The following is a 14,950-nucleotide window of genomic DNA, read 5'->3' on the forward strand; positions in this document are numbered from 1 at the left end:
GTAGGGAAATGGAAATGCCTCCCACATACTAGCAAGAGCCAAAACAAACAGACACTTTTATCCCTCTGCAGCCCTTGAATTCTTCCATCACTTTTTATTATACTGGAAATGCTTGAAGGTCTAAACTGATCATTCAAAGCAGTGAATTTTTCCACTGAGATTGATATGTTAGAAAAAGTGGCTATATTTACTTTTTGTGAAAATATTTGTCCAGACTGTGGAGAGAAGATTTTAGATTTATTTATTTTGTTGCTGTTTTTTAAGACCCCTCAACCTTATCAAGGAATGATCTGCTTCTTTAATCTTCCATTTGAGGTCCATTAGTAACAAAGCACAAGATGATCTGACCATGCTGGAGAACAGGCTGGATTCTTAAATGTTGCCAAATGCAGAAAATTCTAGTCGTTTAAAAATGACAGCTGAAATATAACTTTATATATGTGATGACCTGCCTTATCCAGGATTTATTGATGGGGATTTTGCTGGAAAAGCTTCCTGCCTGCAGTGTCAAACATAATTCTCACTTAAGCTCTCTGCTTCACAAGAATGTTTAGAAATTCCTCTGCTCTTCCAGGTATGAATTCTCAGTTAATACCTTCATAAATGTGAAACAAAAGGGATTCACTAATATGTTGAAGTAGGAGTTGGAAATTTCAGCATTAAGGAGGAACCCAGCCCAGCAGCCAAATTCACAGGTATAATCCTGCTTAAACTGCACTAGCAATTCATGTAAGAAAACATCACAGAACCCTTTGATTCTGAAGAAAAAGAAGGAACACGATAGAAAGACCACTAGACAGGGATTGAAAAGTTTCTCTTTTAAATAATCAAGAAACAAGAACTCTTTAGCATGAGGGGTCCCAGAAACGAATGAGTTTGTGTCAACAATTGGCAGTATTAGCTGTGGTACTTCCTTCCTTGAGACCAGCTAGAGGGACCTTCCCTTGGACAACAGCTGCAGCACCAGCCCAGGACAGGCACTGGGAGCAGCAGCCAGATTCCTCAAGACTCAATAGATTTCAAAGAGACACTGTCAAGCAGTTAAAAAGCCCTTGTCCAGGGCCATGTTGGTTTAGGCTCTGATTCAGGAAAGTAGTTAAGGATAGTCTGAACAGGGCTTCTCATTGCCTTACATTAAGAAACCTGTAGGAACTCAGATGCTAAAAATCTATTTCATTTTGTTTTTAAATCCGTCCTGCTTAAAAATCTCTCTAAAGCAACCAGGGAAAATGCATTTAGCTTTTTTTTTTTTTTCCCCTTTATATTTTAAGATGGAGAGAAGGCAGAGACATCAAAGTAGCCAAAGGTTTAGGTATGTGTGAGCAAGAAGGCGGAGCCTCACTGCCCTCTCAGGAACTCTCCCCCCTCACAGAAGTACCCACAGACACACACAAGCATCTTCTTCCACGAGCGTACAACCAGCAACATGAAAACCTTTATGCCATCTCTTTCCAGAGGGATTGCTTAGGTAGAGAACACACGAAGGCACTTGCTTTAGCCACTGGAGATTATTGCTCCCCAGGGAGAGCTGTGAGCCTCTCAGTAATTCAGAACAACCTTCAAGCAATGGAAACTGCAGTGCTAAACGCCTCATGCCCGTGGCTGCCTCTGCCCACACCCACCGTGCAAGGACCGATTTTGCACGTGTGTATCAATGTGTGTTTAACCACCTGCAGAAAGTGATCTACCCACCAAGGCTCAGCAACCCCTGAGAACACGTTTAGGGTCTCCTCTCAGGTCAGTGGGATAAGGATCACTTTGCCAGACTCAGTTCCCAGGCAGCGTGCTGGGATCCGGCAGCAGCCGTTCCCACTTGCCGCACAGGGAACTGCCTTTCCCTGGGGTTGCTCACATGTGCCAAACCTTTGGTTACCCAAGTATCAGTGATTGTTGTTTCTCTGACTTTTGTTTTATCATTAGTGGCTTTTGTTCTCTGTTTCCCCTGTCTTTAAAAAAAATAAAAACAAGAAAACCCACTGTTATGTTTCAAATGACATTAAATTACTAGAAACCACAACTCCTTTAGCCAGAGCTACCAGAAATCTTAAAAATTGGCCTGGCAGCTTGCTGAGATAAAAAGAGGCTGAGCTAGCCTGCTTTTCTGTGGCAGACTTATAATTATCTTTCTCTTAAATACTTTCCAGGCTTTTTTCCACTATCTGCAAGACTTTCTCCACCACTTTCATGGGTGGATTTCTGACCACTAACTGTTCTCTCCCTCCACAGACAGAAAACAGAAGGGGATTGAGAGATAACAAAATATTGCTTTTTGTTACAACAAACAACTTCCAATGTACCCTGGAAGTTGTTGTTTTAGGAACACCATTAGGAAAATATTTACATTTGGATGTGAGCTGTGACATTTTTATATCAACACTTAAAGAGATCAGCACAAAGAACCCAATTAATTGAGAGTTCAGTCCAGGTTTTCCAATTAATAGTTACTGTGGGATTTTCTTTGGTTCTTTTCAAAGGGGCAGAACAGGTGGAAAGCAACATAAAACCCACACCATTAGTTTTCATGGCATCTAGGAGCAGGAACCTAAATTGAACACCCCATGACAAAGAGCACATCCAACACCATCAAGCAGGCACCTTCCCTTCCCAATGGTTTCCCACCCATGTTTGGCTTTGCTCCATTCACACCAAGAAAGAGAGGCTCTTTATTAAAGAAAGCACCAGAATCTGCTCATTTAGCAGTCTATATAATAGACCCATTGTATATAAGAGCGTTCAGTTACACTGACAGGTCTGTGCCAACATCTACTAAAGCATTTCTTGCCTTTGCAAGCATCCAAAAGGCTTCACTTGTACCATTAAAGCAAACTGAGGAGATATCAAACCCCAGCAATTTCAGTCTGAAAATAGCCCTGCAAGAAGCCAGACAAACTTCCTTCGATGTCTCATGAATCACGAAAGGGTTTCCAAGCAAAGAGAGAGAAAAGTCAACTCCAAATTGGGCCCTAAGACATACATGTGTAGCCCAACTCCACAGCAGATCTGAGCGTGCCCCAGACCTCCCTGCAGAAATTTGCTGCCTGGATGTCAGAGCAGTAAAGAGATCCCAGGAACACCACGGGTGCAGCTCTCCTCTCACCCCACAAGCAGCCGCTTCTATCGCTACCAGATGGTGCAACTCTCCCTGTGTAAACACTGGAAGGAAAACCCTGCTGAGGCAATTCTAAAAATAGGAGGAACAGACTCTCTTGAGCTTTTCAGATCCTTATCTTGAAGGGAGAATAAAACAAAGGAAGTTTTCCTCCCCGTCCTTGCCAGTCTCTCTGGCGTGACTTGAAACCCCTGTGCCTTTTAGCAGCAGCGTGAATTGCTTACTATAATTATCAGCAACTACAAAAGTATTAAATAATCATCCATCACAAAAGGAAAACCAGCCAGAACTCTGGACCAAGGCTTCGATTATATTTGGCCTTCAAATGGTCAATGACAGTAGGTTTCTGCCCAAGGGCATTACCACTCTGGCAGAAAATGAAGCAAGTTAACTTTCTGAGCATGAGGTTGGAAGAGACAACAGCCTCAATTCAGGAAAGCAGTGACATGTTTATATTTCCTTGATGTTCATGTTCATTTAAGCAAATGCTTATGGTTAAATGCTTTGCTAAAACAAGGCCCCATCTCTCTCTCTCTGGATTTAGAGTGGATTTTTCTTTTGCTCTGTCTCATGAATTCCATCTGGGTTTCTGGAAGAGGTAGCTACACCGTACAGAAAGTTCAACAAATCATTCCAACACTGTTTCCAAAGAAATTAATTACTGTGCCTGGAAGGTTCCTTCTAGTACCTCTGCAATCAGTAGTTATCTTAGGCATCATGAGGATGGTGGTGACAGATTTGCAATTCTCACACTGAAAAGAACTGCTGTGACGTCTGGTTGTCTCATTAAGAAAGTTCATTGCTAACGTCAACAGTTTGCTTGCATTTCTGAGCTGTGCTCAGCACTACTACAGGCTGTTGAGAAGACATCATGTGTGTGATGCAAGAGAAGTAAAGCCTGCTGGAAAGCAGTAAAATAAGTTTTTGGACAGCAATGGCCCCTAGAACAGGGTGGGTCTTGTTCCCTCAACACCCAGCTGTCATATCCCAAATGAAGCCAGGAGCCTGGGTGATCTGGTGACTTGGTCACCACCAAGACTTCACCTGCTGCTGGGGCTGCACCAAAACTCAACAAATTTCAATGTGTAACTCTGAGATGGAAAATCAAGACTGTGCAAGCTCAGCATAAATGTCCAGAGCAGTCAGGAGTTCTGCATGCAGTTTGGGGAAGATTCTCAGCAGAACCGGGCAATGGGAGAAGGTTTTGGTGCTCAGAATAACTGAGTTTGGAAAGTGCACAAAAATAAATCCTGCCTGCCTGAGCCCTTGGGCAACTGTGCAGTTTGACAGCAATTTGCCAGCAGTAAAGCACATGTCAGGGCAGAAAGGGGCCCCAGGTACCACTATGTTAATGCATATATTTCTGCTTCATGCCAAGCTGCTGAACTGTATCACTGAGGTTAAGAAAGCAGGAGAAAGCACCACCTGAGGGTTCACTACAAACACCTGCACATGAAGATCAAAGAAAACAATTTGCATTTCCACAATTACTCCAGGTAAGGTAAATTAAAAGCCAGTCAATGAGAAGCACTGATCATTCCTGAGATACATCTGCAATGACTACTGCTATTTAACAGAATAGGCTGCTCAAGATTTGAGCAAACTGTGTCCAATTTTATCCTGTTTGTTTTGGCTGGGAAGACACTCAAAGGACCTTGTCCAGCCTTTACATCCTTGAGAAACTAATTCTGCCTAATGTCTTTTCTAGCCTTGCTTCCCAGCAAGTGTGCAAGTGCTCAGGGTTTGATCCTTTTACCTTTCAGAAAGCTGTCGAATCTGGGGGATCCCCATGTATTTGTTGAAGTGCTCCAACACATTCACAACACCTTGAAGAAGGTTGGCAACCTCCCCATATTGTCTCCTCCTGGTCATAGCCCTGTAGAGGAAATTAAAGATTTACTAAGGCAGGTTCAATGAAAATCCTGGGTGGCAATTCCACAGGTTCCCTCATCCCCACCAGTTCATGCTGGTCCTCACTGACATTTATTTATCCAAAACACAGAACTCTTCATTAACATTCCAATGCAGCATTAAAATTTCACTCAACTGATGCTAAAATAAACCAATCTGACACCCATCTAACAATGCCTCAAAAAACCATAAATGTCAAAAGCAACACTTGGCAAAGAACATGTAAACTACTGAATGCATCCGCTTCCCAGTGTGGGTCCAGAGGCAGTAAATGTTATTTCACTGTAATAACCTGAGTTAAGTCATTTGTCACCACACACAAAGTGGGAGTTAAAGCTTCACAGGGAGGAGAATCCTTATGCTGAAAAGCTATTAGCCTTGACTTTGCAGTTAATAACTTTCACAGGGAACTGACAGAAAAAAAAATAATCGAGTTTATTTATTTTTATTTAATCCTTTAGGATCCTTCCAATGCAGACAGCAGCCTAAGTCAGATTTAATTCTGAACATTTCACAGCCCAGTGTTCGTGCTATAATCCAAGAACAGGCTGTGCCTGGGTCTCTCAACTTCACAGGTGCAGTATGTGAAAAAACTGGATTTCCTTACCCTGTGTGTTCCTCAAGCACATTAAAACCCACAAAGGATTACTAGAAACATCTAACCCCACTTCACACAGAGCACAAGCTGAAAGTCTTTCTGAAATGTCTCTCAGAACTAGAGTAGACCTTCCTGAAAAAAAATAAAATCTTATTCCAGTTTGAGACATAACACTCCTAAAAATCCCCCCAAATCCCTGAAGAGCACATCCCTCAGGAGGACACCTAAGTGCACAGACTGTCTTACTCTTTAATGAAGCCAGACTCCCTCCTTATCACCAAGGATCAACACAGCAACTCAAGCAATCAATGATGCAAACCCTTAAATACAGCAGCAGGGGTTACAGGTCCCTCAGAGCAGCACAGAAAGGACCTGCCAGCAAAAATCAAGACTGCAACCTATTAAACGAACTTCCCTCCAGAAAAACAAGCAGCTGTTACAGACCTATCCAGAGCCCTGTGCCAAACTCAAGAGCTCAGCAGTGGAGTCAAAGCATCACTAAAAATTCACACACTTACTCCAGTGAGTCCACACCCCCTGCCAGCATGTGCAGGTGATTGAGGGTGGTGATGGAGGTGGTCAGGTGGCGTTTGGCATGATCCAGCTGCTTGATATCCCGGGTGATTTCTTTAACCTAGGGAATGCAAAAAACAGAGTCTGGTTAAGTATCAAGCCACAGAAACAAAATTCTGAAGAGATAAGAAGGGTTCTCTCCTCCTTTCAACAAGCTTGTGGGCTCCACGCCACATTAACACAAGGACAAGGGTGCAGGTTCAACACAGGCTTGACAGCAAATTTCCAACCAGTCAGCAGGACCAAAGACAAAAATGTGCCCTTCTTAAGGAGAACTGGAAGCAAACATCAGTGTCTCCCTCCCTTTCAAAGGCTAGAAAGAAACTGCTGCTCACCATTTGTTCAGATTTTTCAGCCTTGTCTTTAATATCCTTAATTTTACCAAAGAGCTGTTGAATGGCTTTCTGGGCTTCTTCCAGGGCCTGGAAAAGAAACAAGGTCAGCGTGGAAAGAAAACCTGCATTCATTTTTCACCTTCTAAGAAATACACAGTTGCTCCCCACAGCCCCTGGTCTGCAGCAGGGGAGCTGTTTTCTTACACAAAAATGTATCAACAGCACATTAGAAGTCAATGCACCATGTTGGGATGTTTAAACTGAGTGGACCAGGGTTTTAAGATCTATTTCACAACAGCTCTGGTGAAATCCAATTGAGATATACTATGGAAGCACCTCTGTAATAAGAACTAGGAATAGGTTTAAGGTAACTGCAATAAACATTGATGCATTACATGTGAAAAAATTATGTAGAAGTTACTCCTGATCAATATGAATTTAGAGCAGGAAAAGGAAACCTCCAGAAAATACTCTTCATTAATGCTAAATAAAAAATACACAGCATTACATATGGAACACTGAGTGCTTGCCTAAACCTCTCACTGAATGAGCAGGGTTATTATCCTGTTGGAAAATGTGATGCACATTTTGCTGATTCCCAAGGGTTGGGCAGCTCAGCCTCCCACCCTCTTGCAGAAGGAACAGCTTTTTCAAGGCAGATCAACCTTTCAAGGCAGAAGGTTGAGCACAGGACATAGACCTCACCTGGATTTTTGTGCTGTTTTACTGCAAGCTTCTTGGGGCACCTGGTCCCTTTTACACCACGATGGTGCATCCTGACCTCACACAACCAGCATGAGCTACATGTGGATTCAATGAGTGAAGCCACATGTCCAAAATCTGATTTCTGAAGTAATTCAACACGTTTTGCCTTCCCAGCCTGATAACATTTCCAGCTCCACTTTGTTTCCCACTGTTAATTGGGCTTCTATCCCTCTGGTTTTACATCCAGTCCCATGACCAAGGTTACAGCACAAACTACAAGCTCCTTCAACAAATAAATTTAACACATCTTCATTTGGAAATGCATGAGCAAACTATCTGCCAGAACCTTTCTGCTGGAACATAGCTGCATTATAATAAAAGTATTAAAGTTGGAAACATTTTATAATTCATTTTCCAGAGTGGAGAAAAAATAAATCATTTCACTTCTGAAATATCTCCTGAATCATGTGAAAGTTAACACTTTATCTGTTGGTGTGATACAGCTATTGTGTAGCATGTTCACCAAGAGAAATGAAGAGACAAATGGGCTGCAGGGACAGCTGCTTGAGAAAGGAACCTACCACCTCCCTTCCATTTGCCTCCAGCACAGCCACCTTTCAGAATGAAGTTTTCTCTTCCATTTGGATTAAAATGCAAACCAAAGAACTAAAGAATGAGCCTCTCAACATGTTCAGCTATCACCTCTGTGCTCAGTCCCAGACCATGGCTGCAGCACATCACTCCTGTGGGTGGTTAAGCAAGCAACAACTGTCTTGCATGCTCTGATATTTGGGTCTGAAAAAAACCAACAAAAGAAGTCAGCCTGAAATTCTTCCCAGATGCCAAGAGCTGGATCCCTTTGCTTCAGCACTGAAGTCAAACACCAATTTCTCTGCATGAGAACCAAAGAAATATAAACTTCAGTTTTAAGGAAACACCTTGTATGTGATAAATGGTGTTCATTAAGGGATGATGAACCAATACCTAGGACATGAGAGTAGGTCTAATTATTCAAAATGTAATACAGAAGCACATTCATGTATCTAACAATTATTCTTGCACCTGTAAAGCAGGAGAGGGGAAACCACAGCCATGTCAAAGGCTACAGTGTATATTGGAGAATGCATTTCCCTTCACATTCTGCTCCTGTTAAGACAGTGAATCATGAATTTTAAAAGCATTTTCTTACCGTTTTTGTTATTATTTTATTAATAGACAGTTTATTTTGGACAGAAATTCTGAAACCAAAACAAAATCAAGAGAATAGGAATTGCTCTTACTCCAGCATAGCTGGCTGACATGATGAACGACATCCAGTAATCTTACATCTGTGGCTTGACACTGGGGTCACCTTGCATGACTAATTTATTGGTGTCCTTGCCAGTGCAACTGGGAAACACGTAAATATATGCACCCCTAAACATGTAAAAGTTACATTCTGGTGTTTTCTCTCTTACAACAGTTCATTTCAGGGGCAGAGGACCACGAATAAATAAAGAGACTGCATACATAATCTGTTGTGGTTATATGAAACAAGGATGTTGAAATTAAGGTTGCGATGTAGTGGAAAAACACCATATGACTCTAATCAACAACTGAGCCTGCAAGCTACAATTAACCCATCAACATTATTTATTAAACTTTATGCAACCTCTGAGGTCCCTGAACATCAGGCACCAGCTGAGAAATACGGCATGGACAGGGCCCAGGCTCCTGAGAGAGGCAGAGCCATTGCTCAGCAGTGCCTGAGCCACAGCCATGGAGCATTTTTCCCTAAGGTTTGTCCCTTGGATAGCCCAGCTGCACCAACAACAGGAAATTTAGCAGAGGGCAGGACTGGCCACAGAGTGAGAGACTCAAGAGGGCTCAACACAGGGTGGGCTTGGGCTACAGATCACTTTCCTCCTCCTCCGGTGTCTTGTGTCTGATCCTCTGCCCCAGCGTGGGTTTCAGGAGCATGTCCAAGCTGCAGGAGGGAAGAAGGGGATGGGATGGTGGGGTGGGATGATGGGGTGCCTCTGCAGGACTCTGTCCAGCTCCACGTGTAGCTCTGCAAGAGGTACAGCCCTAGAGCTGACAGACCCAAACCACAGCTCTTGGCAGGGAATATACAGGGGAATCCTTCTAGTTGAAGACCATGATGTATTTTTAGGCATCCTCCTTTCTCAGCCAGTCTGTATTTACATGCTGGGAGCTTCTCTGCTCTTGTGTTAACAGCAGAGATGAAATGTAGGAGACTGAGAAGCCACATATGTGAGCTGGAAGATCCAACTCTGTAGCGCACGGCCAGACCCCAGGTGAGCTGGGCAGATGGAGAGGAACACAGGTCTTCATCAAACCCTCCAAAGCTGGAGAGAAAAGCAAACCCATGAATCAGCTACAGCTCTTCAGCCTTCTTCACCTTGAGACGCAACAGGAAGAGTCCAAACACACCAGTATAAAACAATAGGGAGAAGAGTTAAACCATGAATCACTAAGAAAAAGACTTCTTAAAAAATAGCTTTACTTGGCACAATCCCAAGCAACTTCTAGGGTTGGCCTGCACATCATCACTTGTGTCACCTTCTTACATGAGATCTTCCCAGCAGTAAAAGGAGGAAAGAAAATAACCAGGTGAGTGGTGGAACAAAACCACATCTAATTAATTAGATTTTCAAGTGCTGCATCCTTTAAAAGGTTACATTCCAGCCATTTACAGTGCCAGACTGACAGTAACACAAACAAACCCAGCACTAACAACAGGTCTGAAGTTAAAAAAAAAAAAAAATCAACTCAGTAAATTACAGTTGGTCTCTCCAAATCCCCCCAGCCACTGCAGAGGGACAGAGCCTTCTCCTCCCCCCCCATCCCAGGTATGGAGCTGTCACATTGCTCCATGAGGCAGCAGAGGCTCATTAGTGGGTGTGCTGAATTCTAAATACCTCTTTATTCATCCTGGCAGCAATCTTGTGCAAGCAAACACTAGGAAATATCAAACAGGATTTAAAAGAGGCCCATGTGTTACTACTAAATGTCACTTAACTGAAAAAAGTAAATTTTCTTGCTTGCTTGAGAAACCCTGAAATTACTAAATTAACACTATTCTGCCCCTAGTACCACTTAAAATATCTCAATAGTTTCCACATGCTCATCAGCGTTGCACTAAAAAGGTGTTATTTTTATTTGATTCTAGCCAATACAATATTTCAATTGGATGTTATTACTCACATCAGAAAACTGCCCTCTACTAGATATTTTATAGACATTTGACACATCTGCCAAATTCACAGCATCCAAATGTATTTTTAATGTTACAAATTGGGCTGTGGTCAGGATGCTGAGAGTTTAATGCCCCTGGAAGGGTCCCCAGTCTTGAACACAGAGTGTTAATGCTTCTTTCATTTGCTGCCACACTTACAAGGCAGATCAATGAAAAATCTAGACCATCTAAAAATAAATTCCCATCCCCAATTCTCTAAGGAACCTCAGCTGCAGAGAATTCAAAGGAACTCCTGCACACTGTGACCAGCCTAACAATTTCTGCCACTAAAGCCTCGTACGAACGAGTCCCTCCAGATGGAGAAAGGGTGGAAATATACTTTGATTCTCAGTCTGATTTCATTTTAGAGAGAAGTCTGAAGTTTTACAGCTAGGGATAAATTACTGCAGCTGAAGCCAAGAGGGCTTGTCTGTGGGAGCAGGGTGACACTGCACTATGCCAGCTCATTTCCCTGAGCAGACAAACCTGAAGGGCTCATCACACTTGGTTTTGATTTTAGTAGATTTCTACCCCAGGAGTCCATCAAATACTAGAAAACTACTACAATTGTCACTAACAAATAGTTTTCTGCCTTCAGCTCCAGTCCTAACCACTAAGGCTGCACAGGACACTTTAAATCAACAAAGCAGGTTACATCCAACACAGCATCAAGTTTAAACTTGCTACTATTGCCCCTTCACTTAACCCCCCAATCACTCTTAGAAATCAAACCCACATTCTGAATAGCTGCCCTAACACTGACAGAGACAGGAGGTGAAATGAGAGGCAATTTCCAGGTTGTGCTGATTGAAACCTTTAAGTTTAACTCCTGAGCCACACTCTGGTGTCAGTCCAACACCCTCCTGAGGTGTCATTTTTGACTGCATTGCCCAGCCAACATGAAGAAAGGTGATGTGCTGGAAGTGACATTGCTTTTAGTGATCTTACTCCAGTGAGTCATCTTACACAAGTTTTATAGTCAGGCATCCAATTTGCACCAGAGTGACTTGGCCATTTAAAGGTTGTGTGAGTTGCATAATGCTCTAGCAAAACGTTCAGCTTCACCCTGCTCAGACCTCAAGGTGGGTTTCCACAGGTTCAAAATGGGAAGTTGCTACAGGTTCATCAACATAGCTCCATGTTGGGAGGAGAACAGCCACAGCCTCCCCCCACACTCTTCCTGCTCAAGACATTAAACACTGTTGTCACACAGGGAAAACTCCCCCGTGCAGACATTTATTATTTCCCTCATCACTCCTCTTTATTTCAGAATAGCAAAGCTGTGAGTCTCTGCCCTTCACATCATTTGTTTACACCCTCATTGCAGCTGGTTACTGCACCTCCCTGTGCCCATGACACACCTGGTCCTGCAGGGCCTCTCCTCCCAATAACCAGCTGTCTCCACTCACCCTCTGCCCCAGCTCTGAGCTGCCTGGCTTTGTTCAATGACAAGTGCTGCACAATTAATTTGCCTAAGAAGTCTGTAAATAACTGAGGGATTCCAGCCTACTTCTCTTCTACATTGCAGGTGGTGTTCTGGTTGTATCTGCAGTATCAGAGCTGTGCCTGCCCCCTGTAGGGGTCACATTTAGCAACTGCTCAAGCTGCATCGCATTTTGCAAGGTGAATTCATGTTCAGGTTGAGAATTTAGAGGCAAAACTTAAGTGGGGAGAATGGACAATCATGCCATGAACCCTACAACTAGGGATTTTGAAGTGGAAATGCTGACAGTTCACCTGCCACAAGCACAGAGGTAGCACAGCTGGAATAACCATTAACACGCTGAAAATGTGAAACAACCCAAAAAAAAAAAAAAAAAAAAAAAAAAAAAAAAAAAAAAAAAAAAAAGAAAAAAATATTAGTGCTGGCATCAGGGGAAGAGTAGGAATGCACAGCTTTGGATGTGGCAGGGGAGAAAAGTGACAGTGCATGGCGGAGTGGAAATTGGAAACAACAAAAAAAAAAAAAAAAAAAAAAAAAAAAAGAACCAGAGTAAAAAGAAAAACTCCTTCCTGTTGTCAGGATTTCTATTTTCAGGCTGGGCTTCTGGCTTTGCTGGCATCAAAAGCAACCAGCACTGGCTGTGGAACAGCCAAGCCTCACTTTGTAGTTTGCATTTGCCTCCAGCGCCACCAGCAAGAAAATGTGTCCCGTGCCAGCTCCAAACACCACCAGGTTTCCAGCCAGGACAGCGACAGGGTCTGTCCCCCACCTTTCCTTACAGAAGCACAAGGTAAGGTCAAGCTTGGCCTTGCTTCTACCCTGAACCAGGCTTTGCAGCAGATGGCAAAAGCTATGCCTGACCTCTCTAGCCAGCTGCAGATGGCAGTTTTCATGGCCAGCAGCCAGAAGGATAATAAACAGCACTATTTCTTCTTGACATGCCATTCACCTGAAACCCTTCTCAAAAAAACATGTTCTAGGCTAGAAAAAGCTCTTAGGTGAGAAAGACACTGTCCAACTGTCATCATTCACTAGGGAAATGACTCTAAATGAAACTCACTTTTCATTTATCTTGGCAGCTCAACTTCTGTTTATTATTCATTGGTTACAAAAGAATATTATGGGACTTTAATCACTTGACTCGAGTCTTACAGAACCTGTTGCAAGACTTTTTTTCTTAAATATCTAAAATTACACAGCTTAAGACACAATATTTAACCCTCATCCATTCACCATCTTAAAACATCTTGAAATCTAACACTAGCCTGTTCATATTTCAGAATAATGACCCATTCATCAAAAAAACAGGAGGTAGAGCTTAGCCGTGCAGAAGAGAATGAATAGAATTGAAAGATGGTGCCTACAACATCAAGGACTGTGACACAAAAAAGCCCCCAAATATTTATAGACTCAAACTTTATGAGTTAGTAAGAGCATATGGTGATTTTCCTCAGTCCTGTGGCCAAGGAAGAAGCACATAATCTGATGTCCGGAAGCGAGTGGAGATTTAAATAAATAAGTGAAAAAACGTGCCTATGGTAGGAGAGCTGAAAGCACTGCCTGCCTGAGCTCAGTGTGAAACACCCTGCAGTCAGAAAAACACCTCCACCCAAGCAGGTAGAGGCAAGAGAGGCTGAAGCAACAGTGCTGTTCATTAAGAATGTTTATGCCAACAGTGCCTAAAGCCACCTCCCTGCCTGCCAGGCTGACACTGCCTGTAACCCAGCACTCAAAGAGGACAAGGGGACAAGGGGACAGGACAAGCCACTAACTCCAGTGACACCATTTGCCCTGTAGCTCAGGACACCACTAGCCCCCCAGCAGGGGACTGCCACACTCCCCATAGCTCTCTTAACACATGCAGCACCTGCATCACTGCCTTCTTCTGCTCACAGTCCATATTAATTCTCTTTCTTCCTCCCTATATTGATTCTGCGAAGTGTTTCTTTATCTCTATTTACAGAAAAGAAAAAGAAGACTTATTTCTTATACTTCCATCTATGACTTTGTCAAACTCAATAACCTGTAGGCATTTTTCTATGCCAGACACATCCTCCTCCTTCTCCAGGCTTAACCACCACCAGACACCACAGCACGTGCAGAGCAGGGTAGGCAGTGGGAGCCTCCCCACTGTTTATTTTTACATGCAAGGAGAAAGGACAGCACCAGTTACCCAAAGACTGGGTTGCTAATTGAACTGTCTGCTGCTGCGCTGGGTTCAGGCTGGGCAGCAAGAATATATTTGTATTCTTTAACCACAGCAGCTGCCATCTTTTCTCTTGCACTGCTGCAGTTGGGAAAACAAAATACATTATTGTTCTCACAGAGCAAAGAAGCAGGAGCCAACCAAAGCAACCCCAGTTATCAACCAGTATCTTCAGCCATGAGAAACATGCAAGGCTTTTCCCAGCCCAGAAAACATCCCTTTTCTCATTAACACTTTGTTCAAGCACTGAGCCAGACCCTAACATAGTAGGAGACGCTGAGTGAGTGACAAGCCAATCTTTTCTGTACAACAGTCTTTGCTTATTTGATTTCAGGCATTGACTTTATGCATGTGTGCACACAGGGCAGAAAGGGAATATGGACTAGATATAATAGAATAACCATTTTTTTAGATTTAAACTATAAAGCCATAAATCTTGGAAATCCTCTTGAATTCTTAATTCTTTCAGAAACAGATTTTGTATGAAGCTGCCTCACCTTTACTGACCTGGGCACCCATGTCCTGGTTGCACAGATACTGTCAAGGGTTAAACTGGAGTGCAAAGGCTACTTTAACACAAGGAGAAAAGCCTGATAGATGAAGCAGCCTCAGCCAAACAACTAGTAAAGGCACATCAGCAACTGTCAAAAAATTTACAGCCAGTCCATGTAGAAGGTTTAGCAACAAACAACTAAAGAGTGACAAATAAAGTACAGAGTGTGGTAAACACTCAGTAGAAAAATCTATGGGAACTTTTTATACTACACCCCAGGGCAGAGAGGAAATGATGCCACAAGTGGCTCTGAGCAAGGTCAGACCAGACTGGTTCAG

The 14,950-nt window shown here is 42.9% G+C and overlaps 1 protein-coding gene across 1 annotated transcript in view; it reads right to left on the minus strand.

Annotated features, from left to right (window-relative positions):
- VPS53 (vacuolar protein sorting 53 homolog (S. cerevisiae)) overlaps positions 1-14,950 on the minus strand; it is a 62,326-nt gene that overhangs the window by 35,704 nt on the left and 11,672 nt on the right. Inside the window, exons 5-7 of the mRNA XM_010009124.1 lie at positions 6,527-6,613; positions 6,137-6,252; positions 4,866-4,985 (exon numbers count right to left, since the gene is read on the minus strand). Of these exons, the coding sequence (XP_010007426.1) occupies positions 4,866-4,985; positions 6,137-6,252; positions 6,527-6,613 (323 nt within the window). The remainder of the gene's footprint in view (positions 1-4,865; positions 4,986-6,136; positions 6,253-6,526; positions 6,614-14,950) is intronic.

Source organism: Chaetura pelagica, unplaced genomic scaffold (assembly GCF_000747805.2).
Source record: "Chaetura pelagica isolate M959 unplaced genomic scaffold, ChaPel_1.0 scaffold72, whole genome shotgun sequence".
Taxonomy (NCBI): Eukaryota; Metazoa; Chordata; class Aves; order Apodiformes; family Apodidae; genus Chaetura; species Chaetura pelagica.